This window comes from Tupaia chinensis, unplaced genomic scaffold (genome assembly GCF_000334495.1).
Source record: "Tupaia chinensis unplaced genomic scaffold, TupChi_1.0 Scaffold141165_1, whole genome shotgun sequence".
Lineage (NCBI taxonomy): Eukaryota > Metazoa > Chordata > Mammalia > Scandentia > Tupaiidae > Tupaia > Tupaia belangeri.
In genome coordinates this window covers 1,161,992-1,185,237 of record NW_006201028.1, presented here as the reverse complement: position 1 = coordinate 1,185,237, position 23,246 = coordinate 1,161,992, and the positions used below count along the sequence as shown (strand labels likewise).

At 40.0% G+C, this 23,246-nt stretch overlaps 2 protein-coding genes and 1 pseudogene across 2 annotated transcripts in view; 2 read left to right on the top strand and 1 right to left on the bottom strand.

The window, feature by feature from the left end:
* The window catches only part of DENND5A (DENN domain containing 5A), a gene marked incomplete in the record, with an annotated part of 83,766 nt that overhangs the window by 31,146 nt on the left and 29,374 nt on the right, over positions 1–23,246 (top strand). Inside the window, 5 exon segments of the mRNA XM_014581889.2 lie at positions 8,569–8,886; positions 10,822–11,037; positions 13,137–13,371; positions 20,097–20,247; positions 21,380–21,473. Coding sequence (XP_014437375.1) covers positions 8,569–8,886; positions 10,822–11,037; positions 13,137–13,371; positions 20,097–20,247; positions 21,380–21,473 — 1,014 coding nt within the window.
* LOC106733195 (stAR-related lipid transfer protein 4 pseudogene) lies at positions 2,056–2,921 on the bottom strand (annotated as a pseudogene).
* On the top strand, positions 17,490–19,090 carry LOC106733199 (small ubiquitin-related modifier 1-like). Its single transcript, XM_014581890.2, has 2 exons — positions 17,490–18,159; positions 18,425–19,090. Exon 1 carries the CDS (start codon positions 17,782–17,784, stop codon positions 18,136–18,138), a length of 357 nt encoding a protein of 118 aa, XP_014437376.1. The 5' UTR covers positions 17,490–17,781; the 3' UTR covers positions 18,139–18,159; positions 18,425–19,090.

Here is a 23,246-nt window from a genome sequence, read left to right as displayed (position 1 = left end):
GGGCATGCGTGCTCACCAGAGGGACAGGGGAGGAGGGGAGAGAGAGATAGAGAAAGCAAGCTGCCAGGTCTGGCACTCGAAACATGGTTGGCCATATGGGAGTCCAGTGCCTCAACTACCGTGTCATCTGCTAGCCCTGAGCATTTTATACTTTTTTTAAAAGAATTATTTTATTTAACTTTTTTATTTATTTATATTTATTTATCTATCCTTATTTACTTATTTGTCTTAGTTTGACCAAAGAGGGACAGAGCAAGAGAGAGGGAAAGTGAGGAAGCAAGCTGCCAGGTCCAGTACGTGAACTCTAGTTGGTCATGTGACAGTCCAGTGCCCTTAACCACCACGCCACTTGCTAGCCCCTGCTAGCATTTATAATTTTAAGATTTTAAAATAAAAAAGTAGCCTGGACAGCAGATGGCATTGATTATGCTGGTTATAGTTATGTTGTTGGACTCCCATGTAGTAGACTGTGATACCAGTCCTAGACCCAGCAGCTTAAAACTCACACTGGGCGTGTGTGTGCATGTACCCAAAATCTCAGGAGGAGAATGGAGGAGAAGGGATTGTGGCATGACCATCCCCATCCTCCTGGGCGGGGGGTGATTTCTTGCTTTCACTTTTGTCTCTTCTGTTGAGTACATGTACCCTATAGCAAAAATCTCTCTTTAAAAAAAGAAAAAGAAAAAGAGAAAAAAAGTATCCTACTTTTAGATGTTAAGCACTTTATTGGCCATTTAGGCAGGGCTCAAAAGTTATTATTGAAAGTTATGGAGCAGGGCTAGCAGGTGGCATAATGGTTATGTCACCAGACTCCCATGTAGTCAACCTTTGGTTTGAGTCCCAGACCCACTGGGTTAAAACTCTTATCAGGCACGTGTGTGTGTGCATGCCCTAAATTCTGAGAAGACAGTAGAGAAGAAGGGATTGCGATGTAGCCATCCTGGGGGGGTGATTTCTCAGTTTCTGTTTCTCTGTTTCTTTCTGTGTCTCTGGAGAATGCACATGTCCTATAGCAAAAATCTCTCAAAGTAAAAAAAAATGTTGTCATGGAGAAGCTCTAGGAAGTGAAATTTAAAACAATTCTTCTAGTTTGAAGGTTTGAGATGAGAAAGTTGTTTAAGTTACAGATTTGTAGACAGAGTAATTCATGCACTCAGCAAATGTTTATTGAATGATGTATGTATAATCATGTTAAAACATGTGGTTTAAAGAGATTGATGGTTGGAGACAGCAGGTGATGTAGTGGTTGGGGTGCTGAACCCCCATATGCGGACTGTGGTTCAAATCCTGGACCAGGTGGCTTGAAATTGATGCTAGTCATATGTGCATGTGTGCCCAGAAACCTAAGAGGAGAGTGGAGAAGGGACTGTAGCATGGCCATTCCCTACGGTGAGTGATTTCTTACTTTCTCCGTCTCTTTCTGTGTCTCCAGTGAGTGCACGCACCCAACAGCAGAAATCTCTCTCTCTTTTTTTAAAAGCATTAACATTTAACTTAAAAATTAAAATTTCACAAGATGTTCATAAAGCTCTGAAATAGGTGATTTTAACCAAGCAGCATAAAGCTTGTGCTTTCTCTAATTTCCAAGCAGCCAACATTTTCATACTCTAAATTTTTTTCTTTTTTCTGAGAGGTTTTTTTGATATAGGGCGTGTGCGCTTGCCGGAAAGACAGAGAGATAGAAAGCCTGAAATCACCCACGCTGCAATCCTTTCTCCTCCATTCTCCTCTTGGGATCCTGAGCACGCATGCACGCGTGCCCAGGGTGAGTTTAAGCCACCATCTCCGGGACTTGAACCGCGGTCAACTACATGGGAGTTCAGTGACATAGCCATTACGCCAACTGCTAGTCCCCCATACTCTCAGTTTCTTAAGAGTTTTGGTCAAAGAACTTTACTTCTTTGGGATTTCTATTTTACTCTCTATCCCTAGACTCAGTGCCATACCAAATAATGTGCAAACATTTATTTAAGAAAATTAAAATGCCGTCTCATAGATAGCTATTTATGTTAGGAATAAAACATAAAACTGTACTACTAAATTAAAAGAAAAATCTCAGATTTTTCTACAGGCTCTGCAGAAGAGAGGAATGGACAATTTTTACAGGCCTCACAGCTAAGAGAGAAGAGTTGATTAAGGGGATCACAGCACTAGAAGTCTGAACATACCATACCTTTTGTAAGGCTTTTTGTAAGTCACAGTAGAAGTTGGTTAAAGTGCTGGGCTGTGGCTGTGTCTACTGCAGACTGAGGAATTATCCCATGTAGATTTGTCTGAATATAGCCAATCAAAAGGCTCTGGTGTAGATGGTCTTTAAGTGGAACACAAAACCAACCACAGGGATGGTTATACCCATGAACAAGTTCTGGTTTCTTTTTCACTCCAGTCAAGACTTATCCCATAGCATAAAAGCCCTTCTTTGTAGCCCACAGTATAGGAGAAATCAACAAACTCCTTTGGAGAAATTATATTCCAAAGCTGACCAGCAGTAGTGTGATGCATCACACAGCAATTTTCTTTGAAGTGCTCCAAAATATCCAGTGAAGTCATCAAGCTGTCCCAATACAAGAGACAGGGTCCTGGGCGTATATGGCCTATTATACTATTAACAGTGTCATCTATAACATCTTGAGCTTTATAGAGCTACCCATTAGATTCTTCTGAGGGTTTTCTCTAAACTGTTACTTCTTTTGTTTTCGTGGTACTGGATGAGAGTGTTTTTAAGTTTAGTTACAAAAGTAGCAGCATCAGGCAGGCCTTCTGTTTTCCTTTCTGAGGTGGATGAGGACCCGAGAAATCTCTCTTAAAAAAAAAAAAAAAGAGAGAGATTTAGAGTTTATGAAATAGTTATATTAAGCTAGACTTACCATGGAGGGTAATCCTGGCTCTTCTTTTGGAATGTAAGACTTACTGATAAACAGATCAACGGAATAGTTTTTTTTAAAAAGAATTATTTATTTAATTTTATTTATTGAGTCACATAATTTAATTTGAAAAGAGAGAGACATAGAGAGAGAGTGAGAGGGAAAGTGAGAAAGCAAGCCTCCAGGTCTGGGATGTGAACCGTGGTTGGCCATGTGGGAGAGTCCAGCACCTTAACCACCACACCTGCTGGTCCCCAGCTTTTTTTTTTTAATGGTACAGGGCACACAAATTAAAGTAAATAAAGTTAAATAATTCTTTTAAAATTCTTTTAAAAATCTTTTTTTTTTTTAATGGTACAGACATATGACAGAGAGAGAAAGAGAATTCCTCAGTAGAGCCTGGTCGCATGGTATTTCTCTTTCCTCTAATACTCCATCCCATTGGGATCCTGGTTATGCACATGTGCACCTGGTGTGTTGTTCAGGGGTTGGGACTCTTAAGTCCCAGTCAGCTATGTAGGATCCAGCTTCCTATGTGTAGCATTCAGCTACTGCTCTTTGGGGTCAGCCTTTTGCTATACAGTAGAAGTACCATGTCAGAGTATATGGAGTATTTAATAATGGGGCTGGAAAAACTACTTGTCCATAGGGGAAAAAGTTAAAAAAAAAAAAAAAAGATTCCTACCTCAGGCCATAATAAATCATCTTGAGGTGGATAAAATTGTAAAATGCTAAGAGCAGATTTTTAAATCTAGAGGGAGCCAGCAGGTGGCGTGGTAGTGAAGGTCCTAGATTCTCACATGCTGACTGCAGTTTGAGTCTTAAGAAAAAGACATCTTAAAGTTAAAAACTAGGAAGAGCTATGTATAACATATAACCTACAAAGATTTAGCATCAAGAGAATGTAATAAACCCCTACAAGTCAGTTAAGAAGGTGATAAACAACTCAATAGAAAAATGACATTAGATACGAACAAATATTGTACCAAAAATGCACATTTCTAAACTTCATTATCAATCAGGGTAGTTAGTGCAAATTAAATGCAGTTCCATTTTATGCTCATTTCATTGGGAAAATTTAAGAAGTGTGATGATACCAAATTTTGGAAGGGATCATTAGAATCACTTTAGATTGCTGATAAAAATGTAAATTGGGGACCAGCAGATGGTGTAATGGTTACATTACTGGACTGTCACGTAGTTGACTGCCGTTTGAGTCCTGGATCCAATGACTTAAAACTCACACAGGGCACATGCGCATGTGTGCCCAAAATCCTGAGAGGAGAATGGAGGAGAAGGGATTGCTGCATAGTCATCCCCTTGGAGGGTGATTTTTCTCCTTCTGTCTTTCTGGTGAGCTCACACTCCCTATAGCAAAAATCTCTTTAAAAAAAAAAAAAAAAAGAAGAAAGAAAGAAAACAAATGTAAATTGTTGTAATTTCTTTGGGACAGAGCTAGTCAGGCATTATCTTATAAAGTTGGACATTTGCATACCTTTAAACATAGTGGTTCTACTCCTGGGATATACTGTAAATAAGATCTTGCATATGTGTCTAAGAAAACATATTTAACACGTAAATGCAATAAATAAGCAAGTCGAATGCCCTTTAGTAGAAAAAGTGATAAATTATGGTCTATTCATATAGTTGAATCTTATACAAGAATAAAAATGACGCATAGCTACATATAGCAAATGGCTAAATAGCAACCTAATGTTCACTGAAGAAAGTCAGTACCAAAAAACATCTTGAGGAACACCCTGTTATGAAATGTAAACACCTTGGGGCCAGCAGGTGGCATGGTGGTTAAGGGCGTTGGACTCTCACTTGGGTATGTTTCGAGTCCTGGACCTGGCAGCTTGCTTTCTCACTTTCTCTCTCTCTCTCTCTCTCTCTCTCTCTCTTTCACTCTCCCTCTCTCTCTGTCTGGTCAAATTAAAATAAATAAAGTTAAATAATTCTTTTAAAAAATGAAATGTAAACACCTTTACATGTCAGAGTGATGGAGATTAGCATCATCAGTATTCATCAGTCATCGTTTGTGGCCATTGTTTTTGTGTTCTCCCTCTCCCCACTCCCTGTACTAGATTAGATTATTTTAAAGCAAGTCTTACATAGCATTTTTTTCTTTTATTGCTAGAGTGTGTGTGCACTCACCAGAGAGATGTAGAGAGAGAAGGAGATGGAGAAAACACTCCCCAGTGGGGCATGGTTACTCTGCAGTCCCTTCTCCTCCATTTCTTCATCCTGTTGAGTTTTGGGGCATGAATACACATACACTTGATTTGTCTGTCAAGCTGCCGGAGCTAAGATTCTAACTATGGTTGACCATGTGGGATCTGGTTCCCTTAATCACAAGTCTATGAGGACGATCCTCACAACATTATTATGACATCCAAATAAATTCAGGGTATATCTATAAAAAAGTAAAGATGCTTTTTAGTACATAAAGTACTTAATTTCTAAATCTTCAATCTATATTTTTTAGTATAATATTAGTACTTCTAAATGGGCAGGCATTTTTCCCCAAACATTTATTGAACATGTATGCTGCATGGGTTCATTCAAAGTGTTCTTTTCCAGTCGGTTATTGTTTTATATCTATTTTAGAAACCAGTAAGGCAACTCTCCCCTTAAAACTTTCTTGCCTATTTTTTCTTTTATTCTTTTAGTCAAGATTTAGAATCATTTCATCAGATTCATCCTTCCAAAAAGGAAAATCTTGGTGGGATTTTGAAAATACACAAAATTGGGAACCAGCAGTTAGTGTAATGGCTATGTTGCTGGACTCCCACGTAGTGACTGCGGTTCGCGTCCCGGACCCGGTGGCTTAAAACTCACGCCGGGCGCATGTGCGTGCATGCCCAAGATCCCGAGAGGAGAATAGAGGAGAAGGGATTGCGGCGTGACCATCCCCCCTGGGGGGTGATTTCTCGCTTTCTGTCTCTATGTCTCTCTCTGACTGTCCGGCGAGTGCACGCGCCCTATAGCGCTATAGCGCAAACCTTCCCCCCCCCAAAAAAAAGAAAAGAAAATACACAAAATTTATGACTAAATTTGGGGATTAGTAACATATTTTCACTATAAAATTTTCCTATGCAGTGGGGCTGGCAGGTGGCGTGGTGGTTAAGGGCACTGGACTCCCTTATGGCTGACAGAAGTTTGGGTCCTGGACCTGGTGACTTGCTTTCTCACTTTCTCTTTCTCTCTCTCACTTGCTCTGTACCTCTGGTCAAACTGAAATAAGTAAATAAATAAATGGATAAATAAAGTTAAATAATTCTTAACAATTTTTTTCCTATATAATAATATTGTATATATAGCCATTTATATTGAACATTGATAGTAATATTAACATTTATCATGTATTATATGTCTGGCATTGTGCTTGATGTTTATTTTCTTACAACTCTCATAAAAACCCATCTGTTTCATAGATAATATTATTCCTGTTATATGAATGAAACAGACACATCCTTAAACATTTAGTAATGTATTATAATGAAGGAAATGACAGTTGCCTTGGTTAGACCAGATTCATAGTTATAAGATACATATATAAAAATAAAAGACTTTCTCATTTATAGTTACAATTCATAAATTTCAACAATTTATAACTGCAATATGTAAATTCCTTCAGGGATAAGAACTATAAAATATTTTAGTTAAACTGAACAAGAAGTATGCAAAACCTCTAAGAAGGAGAAGGATGGATGGTTAAGAGCTAAGGGTATGATTGAAGTTAGGCTAACTGACTTAAATATCTCACTTCTATTTATAAGTTATGTGACTTTGGGCATATTACTTAACCTCTCTGTGCCAGTTTCTTCTGTAAAATAGGGATGACTAGGGCCGTCCTTGTAGCATAACAATTAAGGGAACCAGATCCCACATGGCCAGCTGTGGTTTGGAGTCTGAAAAATACTCAAGGCCTATGTGCATTTGTGCCCCAAATCCTGATGGGTTGACAAAATGGAGGAAAAGGGATTGTAGTGTAACTATTCCTCCTTGGGGGTTCTCTGGAAATCTCTCTCTCTTTCTCTGTCTCTTTGGTGAGCATATGCACCTTCTAGCAGTTGTTTATTACTGTTTTAAATTTGCTATAGGACACGTGTGCTCACCAGAGAGAAACAAAGAGAGAGATGGAAAGTGAGAAAGCAAGCCACCAGCTTTGGGACTTGAACCACGGTTGGCCATGTGGGAGCCTAGCGCCCTAACCACCATGCCACCTGCTGGCCCTGCCAGATTGTTCTTTGTTAATCCTGATTACCTACCCCATGAGCAGTGTATGAGAGTACTGTTTTTACATCCTCTCAGAAGCAATCTTAAAACCAGAATTAAGCATAGAAATCATGAAGATCAGCCACCAAATTTTACAAATCAGCAATGAGTCTCAGAAAAAGGATAATGAGGGACCAGCAGTTAGCGTAATGACTATGTCACTGAACTCCCATGTAGCCGACTGTGGTTCGAGTCCCGGACCACGGTTCATGCTGGGCGCATGTGCGTGCGTGCCCAAGATCCCGAGAGGAAAATGGAGAATGGAGGAGAAGGGATTGCAGCATGGCCATCCCCACTAGGGGGTGATTTCTCACTTTCTATCTCTCTGTCTCTCTCTTTCTTTCTGGCGAGCGCATGTTCCCTATAGCAAAAACCTCTCAAAAAAAAAAAAAAAAAGAAAAAGAAAAAGGATAATGATGTACTCAGGATCATATAGGGAGAGTGCCAAGATCAGGTCTAGAATCTAGACGTTCTTTTTTCTTTTAAATTATTTAGTTGATTCTTAAAAATAATTTTCAAACAAAGTGTCTTTCTTTTTTCATTTTTTAAAGAATTATTTATTTATGTATTTATTTTTAATTTGACCAGAGAAGGACAGAGCAAGAGAGAGGGAAAGTAAGAAAGCAAGTTACCAGGTTCGGGACTCAAATCATGGTTGGCCATGTGGGAGTCCAGCGCCCTTAACCACCATGCCATGCCAGCCCCTCTTTCTTTATTTTAATTTGACTAGAGAGAAACAGAATAAGAGAGAGAGAGAGAATGAGAAAGCAAGCCTGTAGGTCCAGGATACGAACCATGGTTGACCATGTGGGAGTCCAGTATACCACTTGCTGGTTTATTTAATTTGATATATTATTATTTAATTTTTATATTATTTAATTTTATATATTATTATTTTAAAATTTGCTATAGGGCACATATGCTCACGAGAGAGAGAGAGAAAGTAAGTTACCAGGCCCAGGACAGAACTATGGTCAGCCATGTGGGAGTCCAGTGCTTTAAACCACCACACTACCTACCAGCCCCAAATCTAGACTTTATAACCCACTCCTCATGTTTTTTCACTGCCTGTAGAATTCATTAATTTGTCAATATGTGTTAGATGACATCATAAAATCCTCACCACTCTATGTTGTCGGTTTTATTTTTATCTCTTTATCTCCATTGTACAGCTGAGCAAGTAAAATCAGAGGTTAAATAACTTTCATAAGGTCACACAACTAGAAAGTGGCAGGGGAAATTTGGAACTCAGGTCTGTTTCATTTCTGAACCTGTCTTCTTGTCATTTTTTATCTTCTTTATACTTCTCATATATGCCTATTTCAAGTATTTTTCTCTTCCCACTCTTGTTCATTATCCTTTCTAAAATTTCTTCCTAATGCTCTGGAGGTGTTGACAGTCCTCATCCTGTTTTGACTTCTAGGCTAACCTCTGCTTTGTGGACATCGACAACCATTTTATTGAGCTGCCAGAGGACTTGCCTCAGTTTCCCAACAAATTGGAGTTTGTCCAGGAAGTCTCCGAGATTCTTATGGCATTTGGCATTCCACCTGAAGGGAACCTTCATTGCAGTGAGAGTGCCTCCAAGCTGAAGAGGCTCCGGGCCTCTGAGCTCGTTTCTGACAAGAGGAATGGGAACATTGCTGGCTCCCCTTTGCACTCCTATGAGCTCCTGAAAGAGAATGAAACTATCGCCCGCCTGCAAGCCTTGGTCAAAAGGACTGGGGTGAGCCTGGAAAAGGTAAGATGCCATATGTGAGTCTGACACATTTGGTGCTGCCTTGGTAAAGTCAGGTATGGGATGAGAAAGCACCCAGGTCAGGACAAGGCATATATGTGAGCAGGGGAAGAATGATGCGTATTTGAGACTCTGGGCTCAGCTGTGGCAGGTGAAATCCTGATAATTGCTACTTCAATCTAAATCTGCTTCTCACTTTGACATGAAGAAAAGCCTGCTGTCATGCCATGTGAACATTATAGCAGAGTGACTTGAGGGATGATTCTGGTAACCTGTGTGTTCAGACCTCCTTCAGATCCATTGCCCTGTGAGTTTTATAGCAATCTAAGGCATATAGAATGGGTATTGTTTTACAGCTAAAGAAATGGAGGTTGAAAAAGCCTAAGTGTTTTGCCCAAGATTTAATGTCTAGTAAGTAGTTGAACTGAGGCTAGAACCTTGTACTCTTTTTTTCTTTTCTTTCTTTTTTTTTTTTTTTGCAATAGGGTGCATACACTTGCCAGAGAGAGACAGAGACATCTCCCTTGGGGGAGATGGCCACATCACAGTTCCTTCTTCTCCATTCTCCTCTTGGGACCTTAGGCCTGCATGCACATGTACCTGATGTGATTTCTAAACCACCAGGTCTAGACTCGAACTGTTGTTGGCCATGTGAGAGTATAGTACCTCAACCGCTATGCCACCTGTTGGCCCTAAACCCTGTACTCTTAAATCCTAGACCTGTACTCTCTCCAGGGATGTACTTGAGGTTTTCATTTTGTTTCTTTTTAAAGATATTTTTGCTATAAGGGCGCATGTGCTTGCCGGAGACAGAGAGACAGAGAACGTGAGAAATCACCCCCTTGGGATGACCACGCCACAGTCCCTTCTCCTCTTGGGATTTTGGGCACACATACATGTGCCTGGTGTGAGTTTCAAGCCACCTGATCCAGGACTCAAACCATAGTCAGTCATGTGGGAGTCCAGTGCTATATCCACTACACCATCTGCTGGCCCCAACTTTTCATTTTCTAACTTTGATGAGATTGTCAGCTTTCTTCTGTACTTGTTCACTCATCTCTTCAGCCTCTCTATTCCTATTCTCATCATTATAATATTTCTATAAGTTACATATACATAAGCGGGCCAATATAAGAATTTTGTTGGGCAGTTATTTTTAGTGATGTGTGAAATGTTTTTTTTTTTCCTTTGTTAAGTCAGTAGAGTTTTTTTTTTTTTTTAGTTTGTGCTATAAGGTGCATGATGTTCTCACCAGAGATAGAGAGGGAAAGTAAGAAATCATGCCCCAGGGGGTATGACCATGCTGCATTTCCTTCTCCTCCATTCTCCTCTTGGGATTTTGGGCTTGTATGCATATGTACCAGGTGCAGTTTTCAAACCACCAGGTCCAGCGCTCAAACTGCACAGTTGGCCATGTGGGATCCAGTGCCTTAACTTCACACCATCTGTTGGCCCCGAGAAGATAATTTAAGAGAAAATCATGGCCAGTTAAAGGGAGCAGAGTAGTATTTAGAAGATTACAACATTTTTAAAAGAAAAATCCCTTAGGAGAAAAATAAAATGATATGGGAAGGAAATAAAAAAGATGAAGAGACAGCCAGAGTCTGCCTTGGTTGCTTTGCATTATCACTTTCTCATTGACTTCCCAGATTCTCTCCTTTCTCCCTGATGCATAGCACCCTTTCCTCTATAGCTGAATTTTCTCTACTCATCATGGCCTCATCTCTGCTCAGTCATTAAGTTACTGGATACCCTCAAGTGGAACTCTTTCATTTATCGCTCCTCTTTCTTTTATTTTTCTGCTCATTTTTTTCCTTCTTTGTTCTCACCATTTTCTGCTAAGTTAATTTTTTCCACTGGAAAAAAAATCAGATGAGTTGCATTTCTTTGGAATAAGAGGAAAAATATGTATGTTTTTAATTGTTTCTTTTTTTGTAGCTGGAAGTACGTGAAGACCCCAGCAGCAATAAAGATCTCAAAGTTCAGTGTGATGAAGAAGAACTCAGGATTTACCAGCTAAACATCCAGATCCGGGAAGTTTTCGCAAATCGTTTCACTCAGATGTTTGCAGACTATGAGGTGTTTGTCATTCAGCCCAGCCAGGATAAGGAATCCTGGTTTACCAACCGAGAGCAGATGCAAAACTTTGATAAAGTAAGTATATAATCTTATTGGGAGGTAATGAGAACTTGCCAGTTGCATCATAAAGAAATAACTGAGACTGAGGTTTTTTTTTTTTAAAGAATTATTTTACTCTTTTTTTGTTTTTTGGAGAGGTTTTTGCTATAGGGCCCGTGCGCTCGCCAGACAGACAGAGAGAGACAGAGAGACAGAAAGCGAGAAATCACCCCCCAGGGGGGATGGCCACGCCGCAATCCCTTCTCCTCTATTCTCCTCTCGGGATCTTGGGCACGCACGCACACGCGCCCGGCGTGAGTTTAAGCCACCGGATCCGGGACGCGAACCATGGTCGACTACGTGGCAGTCCAGCAACATAGCCATTACGCTAACTGCTGGTCCCAAGAATTATTTTACTCTTTATTACTTTTCAATTTGACCAGAGAAAAGCGAGTACGCGCTAGGTCTGAGACTCCAACTGCAGTCAGCCCATATGGGAGTCCAGCAACTTAACCACCATGTCACCTGCCACCCCCACATCACTCCTAAGAATGAGTTTTTATTCATAATTATATGTAAGAAACAAGCTCATGATTCTTCTGATGTTGATAAAATAGAAGGTCTTGTTTTTCAATTTGACCAGAGAAAAGCGAGTACGCGCTAGGTCTGAGACTCCAACTGCAGTCAGCCCATATGGGAGTCCAGCAACTTAACCACCATGTCACCTGCCACCCCCACATCACTCCTAAGAATGAGTTTTTATTCATAATTATATGTAAGAAACAAGCTCATGATTCTTCTGATGTTGATAAAATAGAAGGTCTTGTTCCTTAAGAACATATGTGCTAGGACCAGCAGATGGTGTAATGGTTATGTTGCTGGACTCCCACATAGTCGACCACAATTCTGGTCCCAGACTCAGTGGCTTAAAACTCATGCTGGCATGTGTGCATGTATTCCCAAGATCCCAAGAGGAAAAGGAATTGCAGCATGACCATCCTCCCGTAGGAGGTGATTTCTTGCTTTCTATTGCTCTGTCTCTCTGTTTCTCTGGAAAGTGCATGCGCCATATGGCAAAAATCTCCCTTAGGAAAAAAAAAGATAATACTGATTGTTACTATCAGATAACTTGCATCTTATATCTACATATACATCTTTGTCTTGGAGAGCCCCAGCCCAAAAGCTCGCTCGCTCTTTTTTTAAAGAATTGTTTTATTTATCTTTATTATTTTTATTTTCCAGTTTGGTCAACAGAGAGAGAGAGAGAGAGAGAAAGTGAGAAAGCAAGCCACCAGGTCCAGGACTTGAACTGTGGTCGGCCATGTGTGAGTGTCCAGTGCCTTAACCACCATGCCACCTGCTGGTCCCTCTCTCTCTTTATTATTTTTTTAAGTTTTTGGTTTTTTTTGCCATTGGATATATCCACTCATTAGAGAGAGACAGACAGAAATAGTAATAGGTAAAGTGAGAAATCACTCTTCAGGGAAGATGGCCTTGCCACAATCCCTGTTCCTCCATTCACCTCCTAGGATTTTGAGCACACACACATATGTACGTTGTGTGATTTTCTTTCTTTTTTTTTTTTTTTAAAGATTTATTTTAACTTTATTTATTATAATTATTTTCTAATTTGATGAGAGGAAATAGGCAAAGTGAGAAAGGAAGCCACCAGGTCCAGGACTTGAACCACAGCTGCCCATGTGAGGGAGTCCAGTGGTTTTAATCATCATGCCACCTGCTGCCCCCTGCTGTGATTTTCAAGCCACCTGGTCTGGGACTTAAACTCTGGTGGGCCATGTGGGAGTCCAACACCTTAACCTCTATGCCCCCTGGTGGCCCCTCTTTAAAGGCAGAGAAGCAAATGTAGATTGAACATCAGAATTCTGGGAAAGATCAGTTGCTTCAGTAGGTAAATTTGGGCCAGTGTCAAAATTTCAGGTTATATGAATTTATATGAGTGTTTAAAACAAACAAACAAAAATGATGGGATTATGCAGTCTGCTTTTTCATAGAGACCTAGGAAGTTCCAGAGAATTACCTACTGGATCCCTGGGCACACGCTGCTTTTGTTGGTCAGGGTGTCACACCTTCGTCCCTCTTCCCTGTCGGTGACTGCTTCCTTTTGGTCCTGCCAGGCATCTTTTCTGTCCGATCAGCCTGAGCCCTACCTGCCCTTTCTCTCAAGATTCCTGGAGACCCAGATGTTTGCTTCTTTTATTGACAACAAAATCATGTGTCATGATGATGATGATAAAGACCCTGTGCTCCGGGTGTTTGATTCCCGAGTAGACAAGATCAGGCTGTTGAATGTTCGAACGCCTACTCTCCGCACATCCATGTACCAAAAGTGTACTACTGTGGATGAAGCAGGTAAGGCCTCTGGAGCTGTGCAGTCTAACCTCGTGGATTATGTCACTAACATGTTTCTGTTCCTGAACATGCTAGTTTCTTTCTCAGTTTCTGCCTTTGTATATTGCCTGCAGTGCTTTTCCTTGTTTTTTGTTTTGCTTGGCAAGCCTTTTCTCATCATTTAACACTGTGTCAGTTCGGAATGGTCCCCTCTGTAAGTAATAGAGAACCTAATTAACAGAGGGTTAAACAAATATGGTTGTTTTTCTCAAATTAGCAAGAAGTACATAGTGATAGTTGGCAGTATGGCTCAGCTGCTCAACAGTATATCAGGAACTGAGATTCTGTTAATATCTTTTTATTCTACTATCCTTAGTTATTCATATTTTTGCCTCATGATTGCCACAGTCTTTTTATATTCACATTGAAGGCAAAAAGAGTGGAAGGTTGAGGCACACTGTATTTTCCCCCTTCTATGAGAAGCTGCAGCTTTCCCAGAAATTCCTAACAACTTATGTCTCATAGGCCAGAATCATATTATGTCCAATATATCCCCTCCTCTGTGAAGCCTCTACTGCCTGCAGGATGAGCTGGTTGATTGTTCCTCTGTGCTCCTGTGGTGGTTGCTTTGCCTCCACTCTAGAACCTCTATTCCTTTCAACTGTCAATCAGGAAACAAGGGGAGAGACTCATACTGACTCAGACTCTTTATGCTCAGTCCTTTAGCATCCTGCTTGACATATATAAATGTTACAGGTTTTGCCTACATGAATGATTGAACATTCCTTTTTGTTCTCAGAGACCCTATCTAGTATAGATCACTTTAGCTAGAAAATGGTCTTAGCTGAAAGTGTTAGGTAAAGTAAGGTATTCATTTCCTTGAGGGGAATCTATATCCTTGTTATAGCCTTTTTATATGCCTTGTTCTCTTACCAAAAATTATAACCACTTAACTACACGCCCAACATATGGTAAATATGCAACAAATGCTTGCCGAATGAGTGAATATGCCAAGCATTTTTCTAGTTTTTGGCCAGGTCCTACCTTCATCAATCTTGTATTTTCTAGCTTTCTCTACCTTTTAGTTCCTGTTCCAGGACTTTTATTAAGATGGCTATCCTCTTAGCTAAGGCATGAGGACACATTGCCTGTGCAAGTAGACTACTCTAATACTGTCATCTTTGTCTTCTGGAACATATTAGTCCTTGGATTCCTGAATCCTGCTTAAGGCTTTGGACCTGGGCAGCTTGATAGAGATTTATATAGGATTGTGGGTTTCAGAGAACCATCTCCCAACCCATCATTTAAGTCAGGACCTTTTTAGGTTGTAGTACCCTCAAAAATGACATTATTTGTTTATAACACAGTGAAGTAAAGGTAGCAGTCTGCTTATAGCTAGAGACTGAAGCCAGAGGCTGCAGTCATCTGCTATAAGGATTGAGGCAGTCAGTTTTCAGGCCTGAAATCCATTTGTTGAACACCATGTACCACAACACACTGATCTGAATTATTCTGGTCTCTGCTGTGGCTGGAACATGTAGTCTCCTGGGCCTTTTAGACTGTGTCACTTGGAAGGGAAGGTTAACTCATCTTTCTTGGTATGGTTCATTTCAGAAAAAGGAATGTCACAGAGACCCTGCAGGCAACCATATGCTTTACTCCCAGGGAATCATGAGAATATCTTTGCTACTGGTAATATCCCTTAGGCATCAGAGATAGGCACTTCAAATATACTATAGCAAGGTTCTTGCCACTGTCCTCAGATCCCTAACCTGGAGGAATTTGTTATCTCATTCCATCCCACATGGGCATCTGAGCTTTTCGAACAAGTATGACTGTCAAATGCTAAAAATACAACTAAAGTGTTCTATTTTTAAAGAATTATTAACTTAGCCAATTATTTTTAAATTTGTTATAGGACATGTGTGTTCACCAAAGAGAGAGAGAGAGAGAGAGAGAAAGAGAGAGAAAGAGAGAGAGAAAGCTGTCTGGGACTGAAACTGGTCGGCAACGTGAGGGTCCAGCCCCTCAACTGCCATGGCACCTGCTGGCCCCAACTAAAGAGATCTTATAGGAGATCCTTTAAAATATTATAGTCATTGGACTCCCACATGGCTGAACATAGTTCGAGTCCTGGACCTGGTGGAATTATTTTATCAATTCCATTTGTTATTACTATTTCCTCAATCTCACCAGAGAAAGGGAAAACAAGAAAGCAAGCAAGCGAGTAAGCCACCAGGTCTGGGATTTGAACTGTGGTGGGCCATGTGGGAATCTAGCACCTTTAGCCACCATGCCACTTGCTGACCCCTAAATAAAATAATTCTTAAAAACCGTATTAAAATTAAAAGAAGGGATATTGATGGCAATCAACTCCACCTACCCACTGATTTTTTATTTTTAGACAAAGATGTTCTTTTGGTTTTTATTGTATCTACAGGACTTTGAATAGTGCCTGGCACATTTTGGACATTTTTATTTTTTTCTGAGGGAGTTTTGTGATAGGATATGTGTGCTCACTGGAGAGACAGAGAAAAAGAAAGCAAGAAATCACCCCCTGGGGGGGGATGATGACCCCACAATCCCTTTTCCATTCTCTTCATGAGATTTTGAGCATGCATGTACACGTGACCGGCGTGAGTTTCAAGCTGCTGGGTCTGGGACTCCAGCTGTGGTTGGCCATATGGGAGTCCAACACCTTAACCACTGTGCCACCTGCTGGCCCCTTTATATAAGAACTTTAAAAAACTAGGACCAGCAGGAGGTATGGAAGTTAAGGCAGCTGAATTCCACGTGACCGACTGAGCAGTTCATATGCCAGACCCAGTGACTTGAAAAATATGCCAGGTTCATGTATGTGCCTGCCCAAAATCCTGAGGAGGACAGAGGAGAAGGGATGGCAGTGTTGCCATCTCACCTGGGGGCTGATTTCTGATTCCCTCTCTGTAGCTCTTTCTCTCTGTCTGTCTCTGGTAAGTACACATGCTTTATAGCAAACTAAAACAAAACAAAATGAAACAAAAAACTATTTCCATTTTTAACTTCCTGACTTACATGCTATTGTTATCATTTATTTTATATATTTTTAAAGTTTATTCATGGGGCTGGTAGGTGGCATAGTGGTTGGGGGCACTGGATTCCCACATGGCTGACCACAGTTCAAGTCCTGGACCTGGCAGCTTGGTTTCCCTTTCTTTCTTTCTCTGTCTCTCTCTTGTCAAATTAAAAAATAATAATAACAAATGGAATTAAAGAAAGAAAAATTTATCTTTTAAAAAGTTTATTCTTTTTCTTTTTGAGAGTTTTTTTTTTTTGCTATAGGACACGTACACTCGCCAGAAAGACAGAGAGAGAGAGAGAGACAGAGACAGAAAGAGAGAAATCACTCTTCAGGGGGACACAGTCCCTTCTTCTCCATTCTCCTCTCAGGATTTGGGAACGCATGCACATGTGCCTTGTGTGAGCTAAGCCACCGGGTCTGGAACTTGAACCGTGGTCGACATGGGAGTCCAGTGACATAGCCATTACGCTAACTGCTGGTCCCTATTTATTATTTTTATAAGAGAAAAAGACTGAGACCAAGAGACAGGCGTTCCCAACAGGGTCTTCATCTGGTGCTCCATCACCAGCTTTACCCATCCCAGATCACAGGCACAAATGCATGCCCAGTTTGTTGAGAGAGGCTTCTGAATGAGTCCTAGGCTTTCACTTGAGGGTTCAGCATTGCAGAGTATTGTGTGACTGCCATGCCACAGGCTGGTCCCATTTATTTTACTTTTGGCAATATGTTATAAACCTCATATTACATTGCTATTTTTGTCTAAATAGTCACTTACCTTTTAAAGAGATTTAAATAATAACAAAATTTAATGTATTTACCTATATATTTGCCATTTCTGGTGGTATTTTTTTCTTTTGTATAGATCCATATTTTCATCTTTTATCATTTTCCTATTACCAGAAAGACATCCATTAACATTTCCTGGGGTGTAAATCTGCTGGCAATGAATTTTTTCAATTTTGTAATTTTTTTTAAATAATTATTTATTTAATTTTATTATCATTATTCATTCATTTGATCAGAGAGAGAGTCAAAAAGAGAGAGAAAGAATGCAAACCTCCAGGTCTGGGACTTGAACCATGGTCGGCCATTTGGGTGTCCATCACCTTAACCACCATGGCATTTGCCAGCCCCTCAGCTTTGTGATTCTTAAAATGTCTATTTTGCCTTTGTCTTTCAAAGATATTTTCATTGAGTAGAGATTTATTTTAGTCTTTAAAAGATGCCTCTTCACTTTCTTGTTACTTGCATGGTTTTGTTAAGAAATCTGCTGTCGAAAGAGAGACGGATTTGTAAACCCTGAGCGAGCTCCTGCCTACCCAAGGCAGCTGCTGTGCGGAGACCACCCCCCGGGTGAAGCCACTGCCACTATGTCTGACCAGGAGGCAATACCCTCAACTGAAGACTTGGGGGATAAGAAGGAAGGAGAATACATTAAATTCAAAGTCACTGGACAAGGTAGTAGTGAGATTCACTTCAAAGTGAAAATGACAACACACCTCAAGAAACTCAAAGAATCATACTGTCAAAGACAGGGAGTTCCAATAAATTCACTCAGGTTTCTCTTTGAAGGTCAGAGAATTACTGATAATCATACTCCAAAAGAACTGGGAATGGAAGAGGAAGATGTGATTGAAGTTTATCAGGAACAAACGGGGGGATCATTCAATGGTTTAGATTTTCTTTTTATTATTTTTTCTTTTCCCTCAATTCTTTTTTATTTTTAAAAATAGTTCTTTTGTAATGTGGTGTTCAAAATGGAGTTGAAAAACTGGCTCCCCATCTCTTTAAAACAACTGGTAATTTGAATCCTAGGGTTCATTATTTGTTATCGTTTGTTTCATTGTGCAATGCCTCAGCTCCCTTCATAGTGCCCTCTCCTTTATAAAAGTTACACATGTGGGGAACCAGCAGTTAGCGTAATGGCTATGTCGCTGGACTCCCACGTAGTCGACCGCGGTTCGCGTCCCAGACCTGGTGGCTGATTTTTAAAAATAGTTCTTTTGTAATGTGGTGTTCAAAATGGAGTTGAAAACTGGCTCCCCATCTCTTTAAAACATCTGGTAATTTGAATCCTAGTGTTCATTATTTGTTATCGTTTGTTTCATTGTGCTGATGCCTCAGCTCCCTTCATAGTGCCCTCTCCTTTATAAAAGTTACACGTGTGCACAGAGAGGACACCTGTTTCAGGACTCTGCATTTTCAGGCTTGTGGCGGTAACTAAGATTGGCCAGTACGAGTGTTCATAGTGACTTTCGAATTGGCCTTGAAGTTCCAGCATGTGATTGCTTCGCTCCTGGACTATGACTTTCAGTAGGAGATAGAAGTTTTTCAGAGAACTGAACTGTGGAAAAATGACCTTTCCTTAACTTGAAGCTATTTTTAAAATCTGAGGGTCTGGACCAAAAGAAGAAAAATATTAGATCGGAATCAAGATGACAGATATGGTGAGAGCTCACTAACTCCAAAGATGGCTTCACTGAAGAGAACCATTTTAAGATTTAAATAACCTTGTCAGAAGATCCCAGAAAAGTTCTAATTTCCATTAGCAGTTAATAAAGTTATTCATGCGGAAGTGTATATAATAGAACACTGCTCTTTTTGATTTTATTTGTACTTTTTGGCCTGGGATATAGGTTTTAAATGGACATTGTCTGTACCAGCTTCATTAAAATAAACAATATTTGTAAAAATCGTAAAAAAAAAGAAATCTGCTGTGATCCTTAGTTTTCTTTCTCTGTTATGCAAAATGTCTACTTTCTCTAGCTGATTTTAAGATTTTCTTTTTATCATGATTTTGATCAATTGATTATGGTGTGCCTTGGTGTAGTTTATTCATGGTTCTTGTGCTTGGAGTTCATTGTGCTTCTTGTTTACATCAAATTTGAAAAAATTTTGGCCAGTATTTCTTCCAATAATTTTTCTGTTTTCCCCATCCCCACCAGAGAGACTCCAGTTACACACACATATATGCAATTACATGTTGTAGTATGAGTGATATCTGAGATTGCTTAAAGTTGTCCAAGAGTCCACTGATATTCTTGATTAATTTTTTTCTCTATGATTTATTGGGATTGTTTCTGTTGCCATAGTTTCAAGCTCATGTATCTTTTCTTCTCACTTACATATAATTTTGCTTTTACTCCACGCAGTGTAGTTTTCATTTCAGGTATTTTAGTTTATATCTCTAGAAAGTTGGTTACCTTTTTTACATCCTCTGTGTCTCTAGTTAATTTTTAAACAGATTTAATTTTTTAAAATTTATTTTACTTTATTTATTTATTTTAATTTGACCAGAGAGGGACAGAGAGAGAGAGAAAGAGAAAGAAAGAGAGAAAGCAAGCACCAGGTCTGGGACTTGAACTTGTGGTAGACCAGTGCCCCTAACTACCATGCTACCTGCCAATCCCTTTAAACAGATTTTAATACAGTTATAGTAGTTATAATAACTGTTAATATTCTTTTTTTAAAGAAACATTTTTGCTATAGGGTGTGCGTACTCGCCAGAGAGACAGACAGAAAGAAATACTGTTCCTTCTAGTTCTTTTAGATGATTCTTTCTCCAGCTCTCAGTAGTTTTTATACTTGCATGAGCTCATCAGTAACCCTGCTGAATACTCAGGGAAAACCCTGTGCAACTTTTATAAAAATGTTTGATTTCATTTTTTTTCTTGTTCTCATCCAGAGAAAGCAATCGAGCTACGTCTGGCAAAAATTGACCATACAGCAATTCACCCACATTTACTTGACATGAAGATTGGACAAGGGAAATATGAACCAGGCTTCTTTCCTAAGCTGCAATCTGATGTACTTTCTACTGGGCCAGCCAGCAATAAGTGAGTCAACCCCAGGGATTCCCCGATCCAACTCTATAGCCACAGTAGTGAGGGTCATTCCATATTGTGTGGAGCTGTTGTCCCCAGAAGATCCCAAACTTCCATAAAGCAAATGTGGAGAAGACTATCTACGTTGTTCACTTGTTTGAATAAGACAACAGATGACAGAGCTGTTAGCTCCTGTCTTTACTGCAACTTAGGGTAGCTCCACATGCCCAGGACCTGCAGAAAACCAGACTGCAGGTGGGCTAAAGTTATCTTATGCCTGGATCCCATGCAAACTTATACTGGCTCTTCAAATAGCTATGCTGAAATTAATATAGCCTGAACTGGAAGTAGATAACATAGCAAGATTGCTCTTAAGTTACTTTTGAGGATAAGTATATCAAAGCCCAGACACAGTTGAACAAATATCGTTTTGGGTCTATACATGAAGCTTTTATAATTATTTCAAGAGAACTATGTTTATATTCCCTTGGGAGTTATATCTCTCTTGTCCAATTATTGAACTTTATACTAGACTTCTTCAGGGTCTCTGAAGTGTCTCTGGTGGGTTTTTGAAGATTTTTTATGCCCGTCATTGGCCCCTAGACATTCAGATTTTCTCCTGTCAGTTGACCCTTTTTTTTTTTTTTCTTTTAAGAGAGAGATTTTGCTATAGGGCATGTGCACTCACTAGAGAGGCAGAGACAGACAGATTGAAAGCGAGAAATCATGCCCTGGGGAGATGGTCACACTGCAGTCTCCTCTCCTCCCTTCTCCTCTTGGGATTTTGGGCACACACATAAACATACCTCGTGTAAATTTTAAGCAGCTGGGTCTGGAACTCGAATTGTGGTCAACCACGTGGGAGTCCAGTGACATAACCATTACACCATCTGTTGGTCCCAGTTACCCTTACTTTTTTTTTTTTTTAAAGAATTATTTTATTTAACTTTATGTATTTATTTAATTTGACCAGAGAAAGACAGTGAGAGTGAGAGAGAAAGTGAGAAAGCAAGCTGCCAGGTCCGGAACTCAAAACACAGTTGGCCATGTGGGAGTCCAACGCCTTTAACCACCATGCCATCTGCCAGCCCCTGACTTTACTTTTTTAATGGGATGTTTTAATGGCCTGTTTTGATTCTGTCAGGTGGACCAAAAGGAATGCCCCTGCCCAGTGGAGGCGGAAGGACCGGCAGAAACAACATACAGAACACCTGCGTTTAGACAATGACCAGAGAGAGGTAATACATCCTAAAAATGACAAGGAATGACCCCATTACCATTCTACACACTCTTACTACATGGGACATAGCCATTATGCCAACTGCTTGCCAACGTCCCAGCAGTGACCTCTTCTTTTTTTTTTAGAGAGTTTTCTTTGCTATAGGGCATGTGCACTCACCAGACAGACAGAGAGAGACAGAGAGACGGAAAGCAAGAAATCACCCCTCAGTAGGGACGGCCACGTTGCAATCCCTTCTCCATTTTCCCCTCGGGATCTTGGGCACACATGCATGCACACGTGCCTGGCATGAGTTTAAGCCACCAGGTCCAGGACTTGAACTGCAGTCGACTACATGGGACATAGCCATTATGCCAACTGCTTGCCAACTGCTGGTCCCAGCAGTGACCTCTTCTGATAAAGAAAGACAGTAATAGTTATAGTTCCTGATACCTTGTACTGGCCTAGGTTTTGATAAATCAGGATGCAGGAAGTTTTGCAAGTGTAGCTAGCCACTAACTACATGTAGGTCATTGCCATATTCCCTCACGCATAGTGCTCACTTATTTGCTGATAGATACTGTAGGATAGTCTCATATAGATAGATACTATACTTAAGATAAGAATCTGAAATCTTTAAAACTTGGTGAGCCTTTTTTTTTGTTTGTTTGGTATGGCAAGAAAGAAGTTAATTCTGTTCTGTTAGAGTGAAAAGCTGGATTTAGGGTAATGCAGTGACTGAATCAGTGTTGGGTGGCTTTTTCTATATCTTGATTTAAAATGGTAATCTTGACTTTTTAAAGATAAGGAATATTATTATTGAGTCCTTGTGACTAAAGATATGTAATTTACCTCCTGAATCTTCATTGTTTGTAAGCTTTCTCAGCTCTACCGTAACTTGCCAATACAATTTCTAGTAATAAGCCTCAAATTGGAGAATCTGTCTTAGTTGCAGAGAAGTTGTAAAATAGGGCTTTACCTTCAGAAACCTATTCTTAGGAACTTCCTTTTGAGAAAATACACCCTGTAGTTTTCATCTTATACAGATAGTTGCCAAAAAAGCATATCATTTTCATTGGTACCTCAGGAATAGGAAAATAAATAACATATTTTGCTTTTTTTTAAAGGAATCAATTAAAATAGCAAGCAAGGTATGACTGAATTTGTAACTGCTGATTTATGAGATATTAGTGAGGGCAGTATATGCGGTGTTGCTTGTTGGTTTTATTTAACAAGTTTCCCCGAATCTTCCACCTTACCTCCACATTACTATTTTCACCAGTGTTCATTGAGCACATTTATTGAGCAGTCAAAATCACTTGAGGCATGCACTTTGAAATATGAAGATGACAAGGGAGTAGCAAAGTCAGGTACACAGAGCATTTCAGTGGCAGAATCTTTTGAAATGGCCATGTGAGGGCAAACCAGTGTTTGATCATTGATCAGAGAAAGTAGTTCTGCTTGGGGTAATTGTCAAACAAGATGAACAGAGGAGGAGCCAGCACTTGTTTAATAAACCCTGGAGAATGGTAGGATTGTTAGAAGATATTCAAGGAGAGTTTCTGGCACTGTTAATGTCTGTATTGTGTAAATGAAGCTGTGGCAGCTGGCCCCTCGGTGTAGTTAGGCAGTTTGTAAAGGCAACCCAGAGCCCAGGTAGGGTCAGGGTTTGAATTCTGGCCTTGTCAGTTTCAGGCTGGTACATGCACACATGCCCAGGATCCTGACAGGATAGACCATTGGAAAAAAAAGAATTATGGTGTGACCAGGCCCTTGGGGATACTCTTTTCCT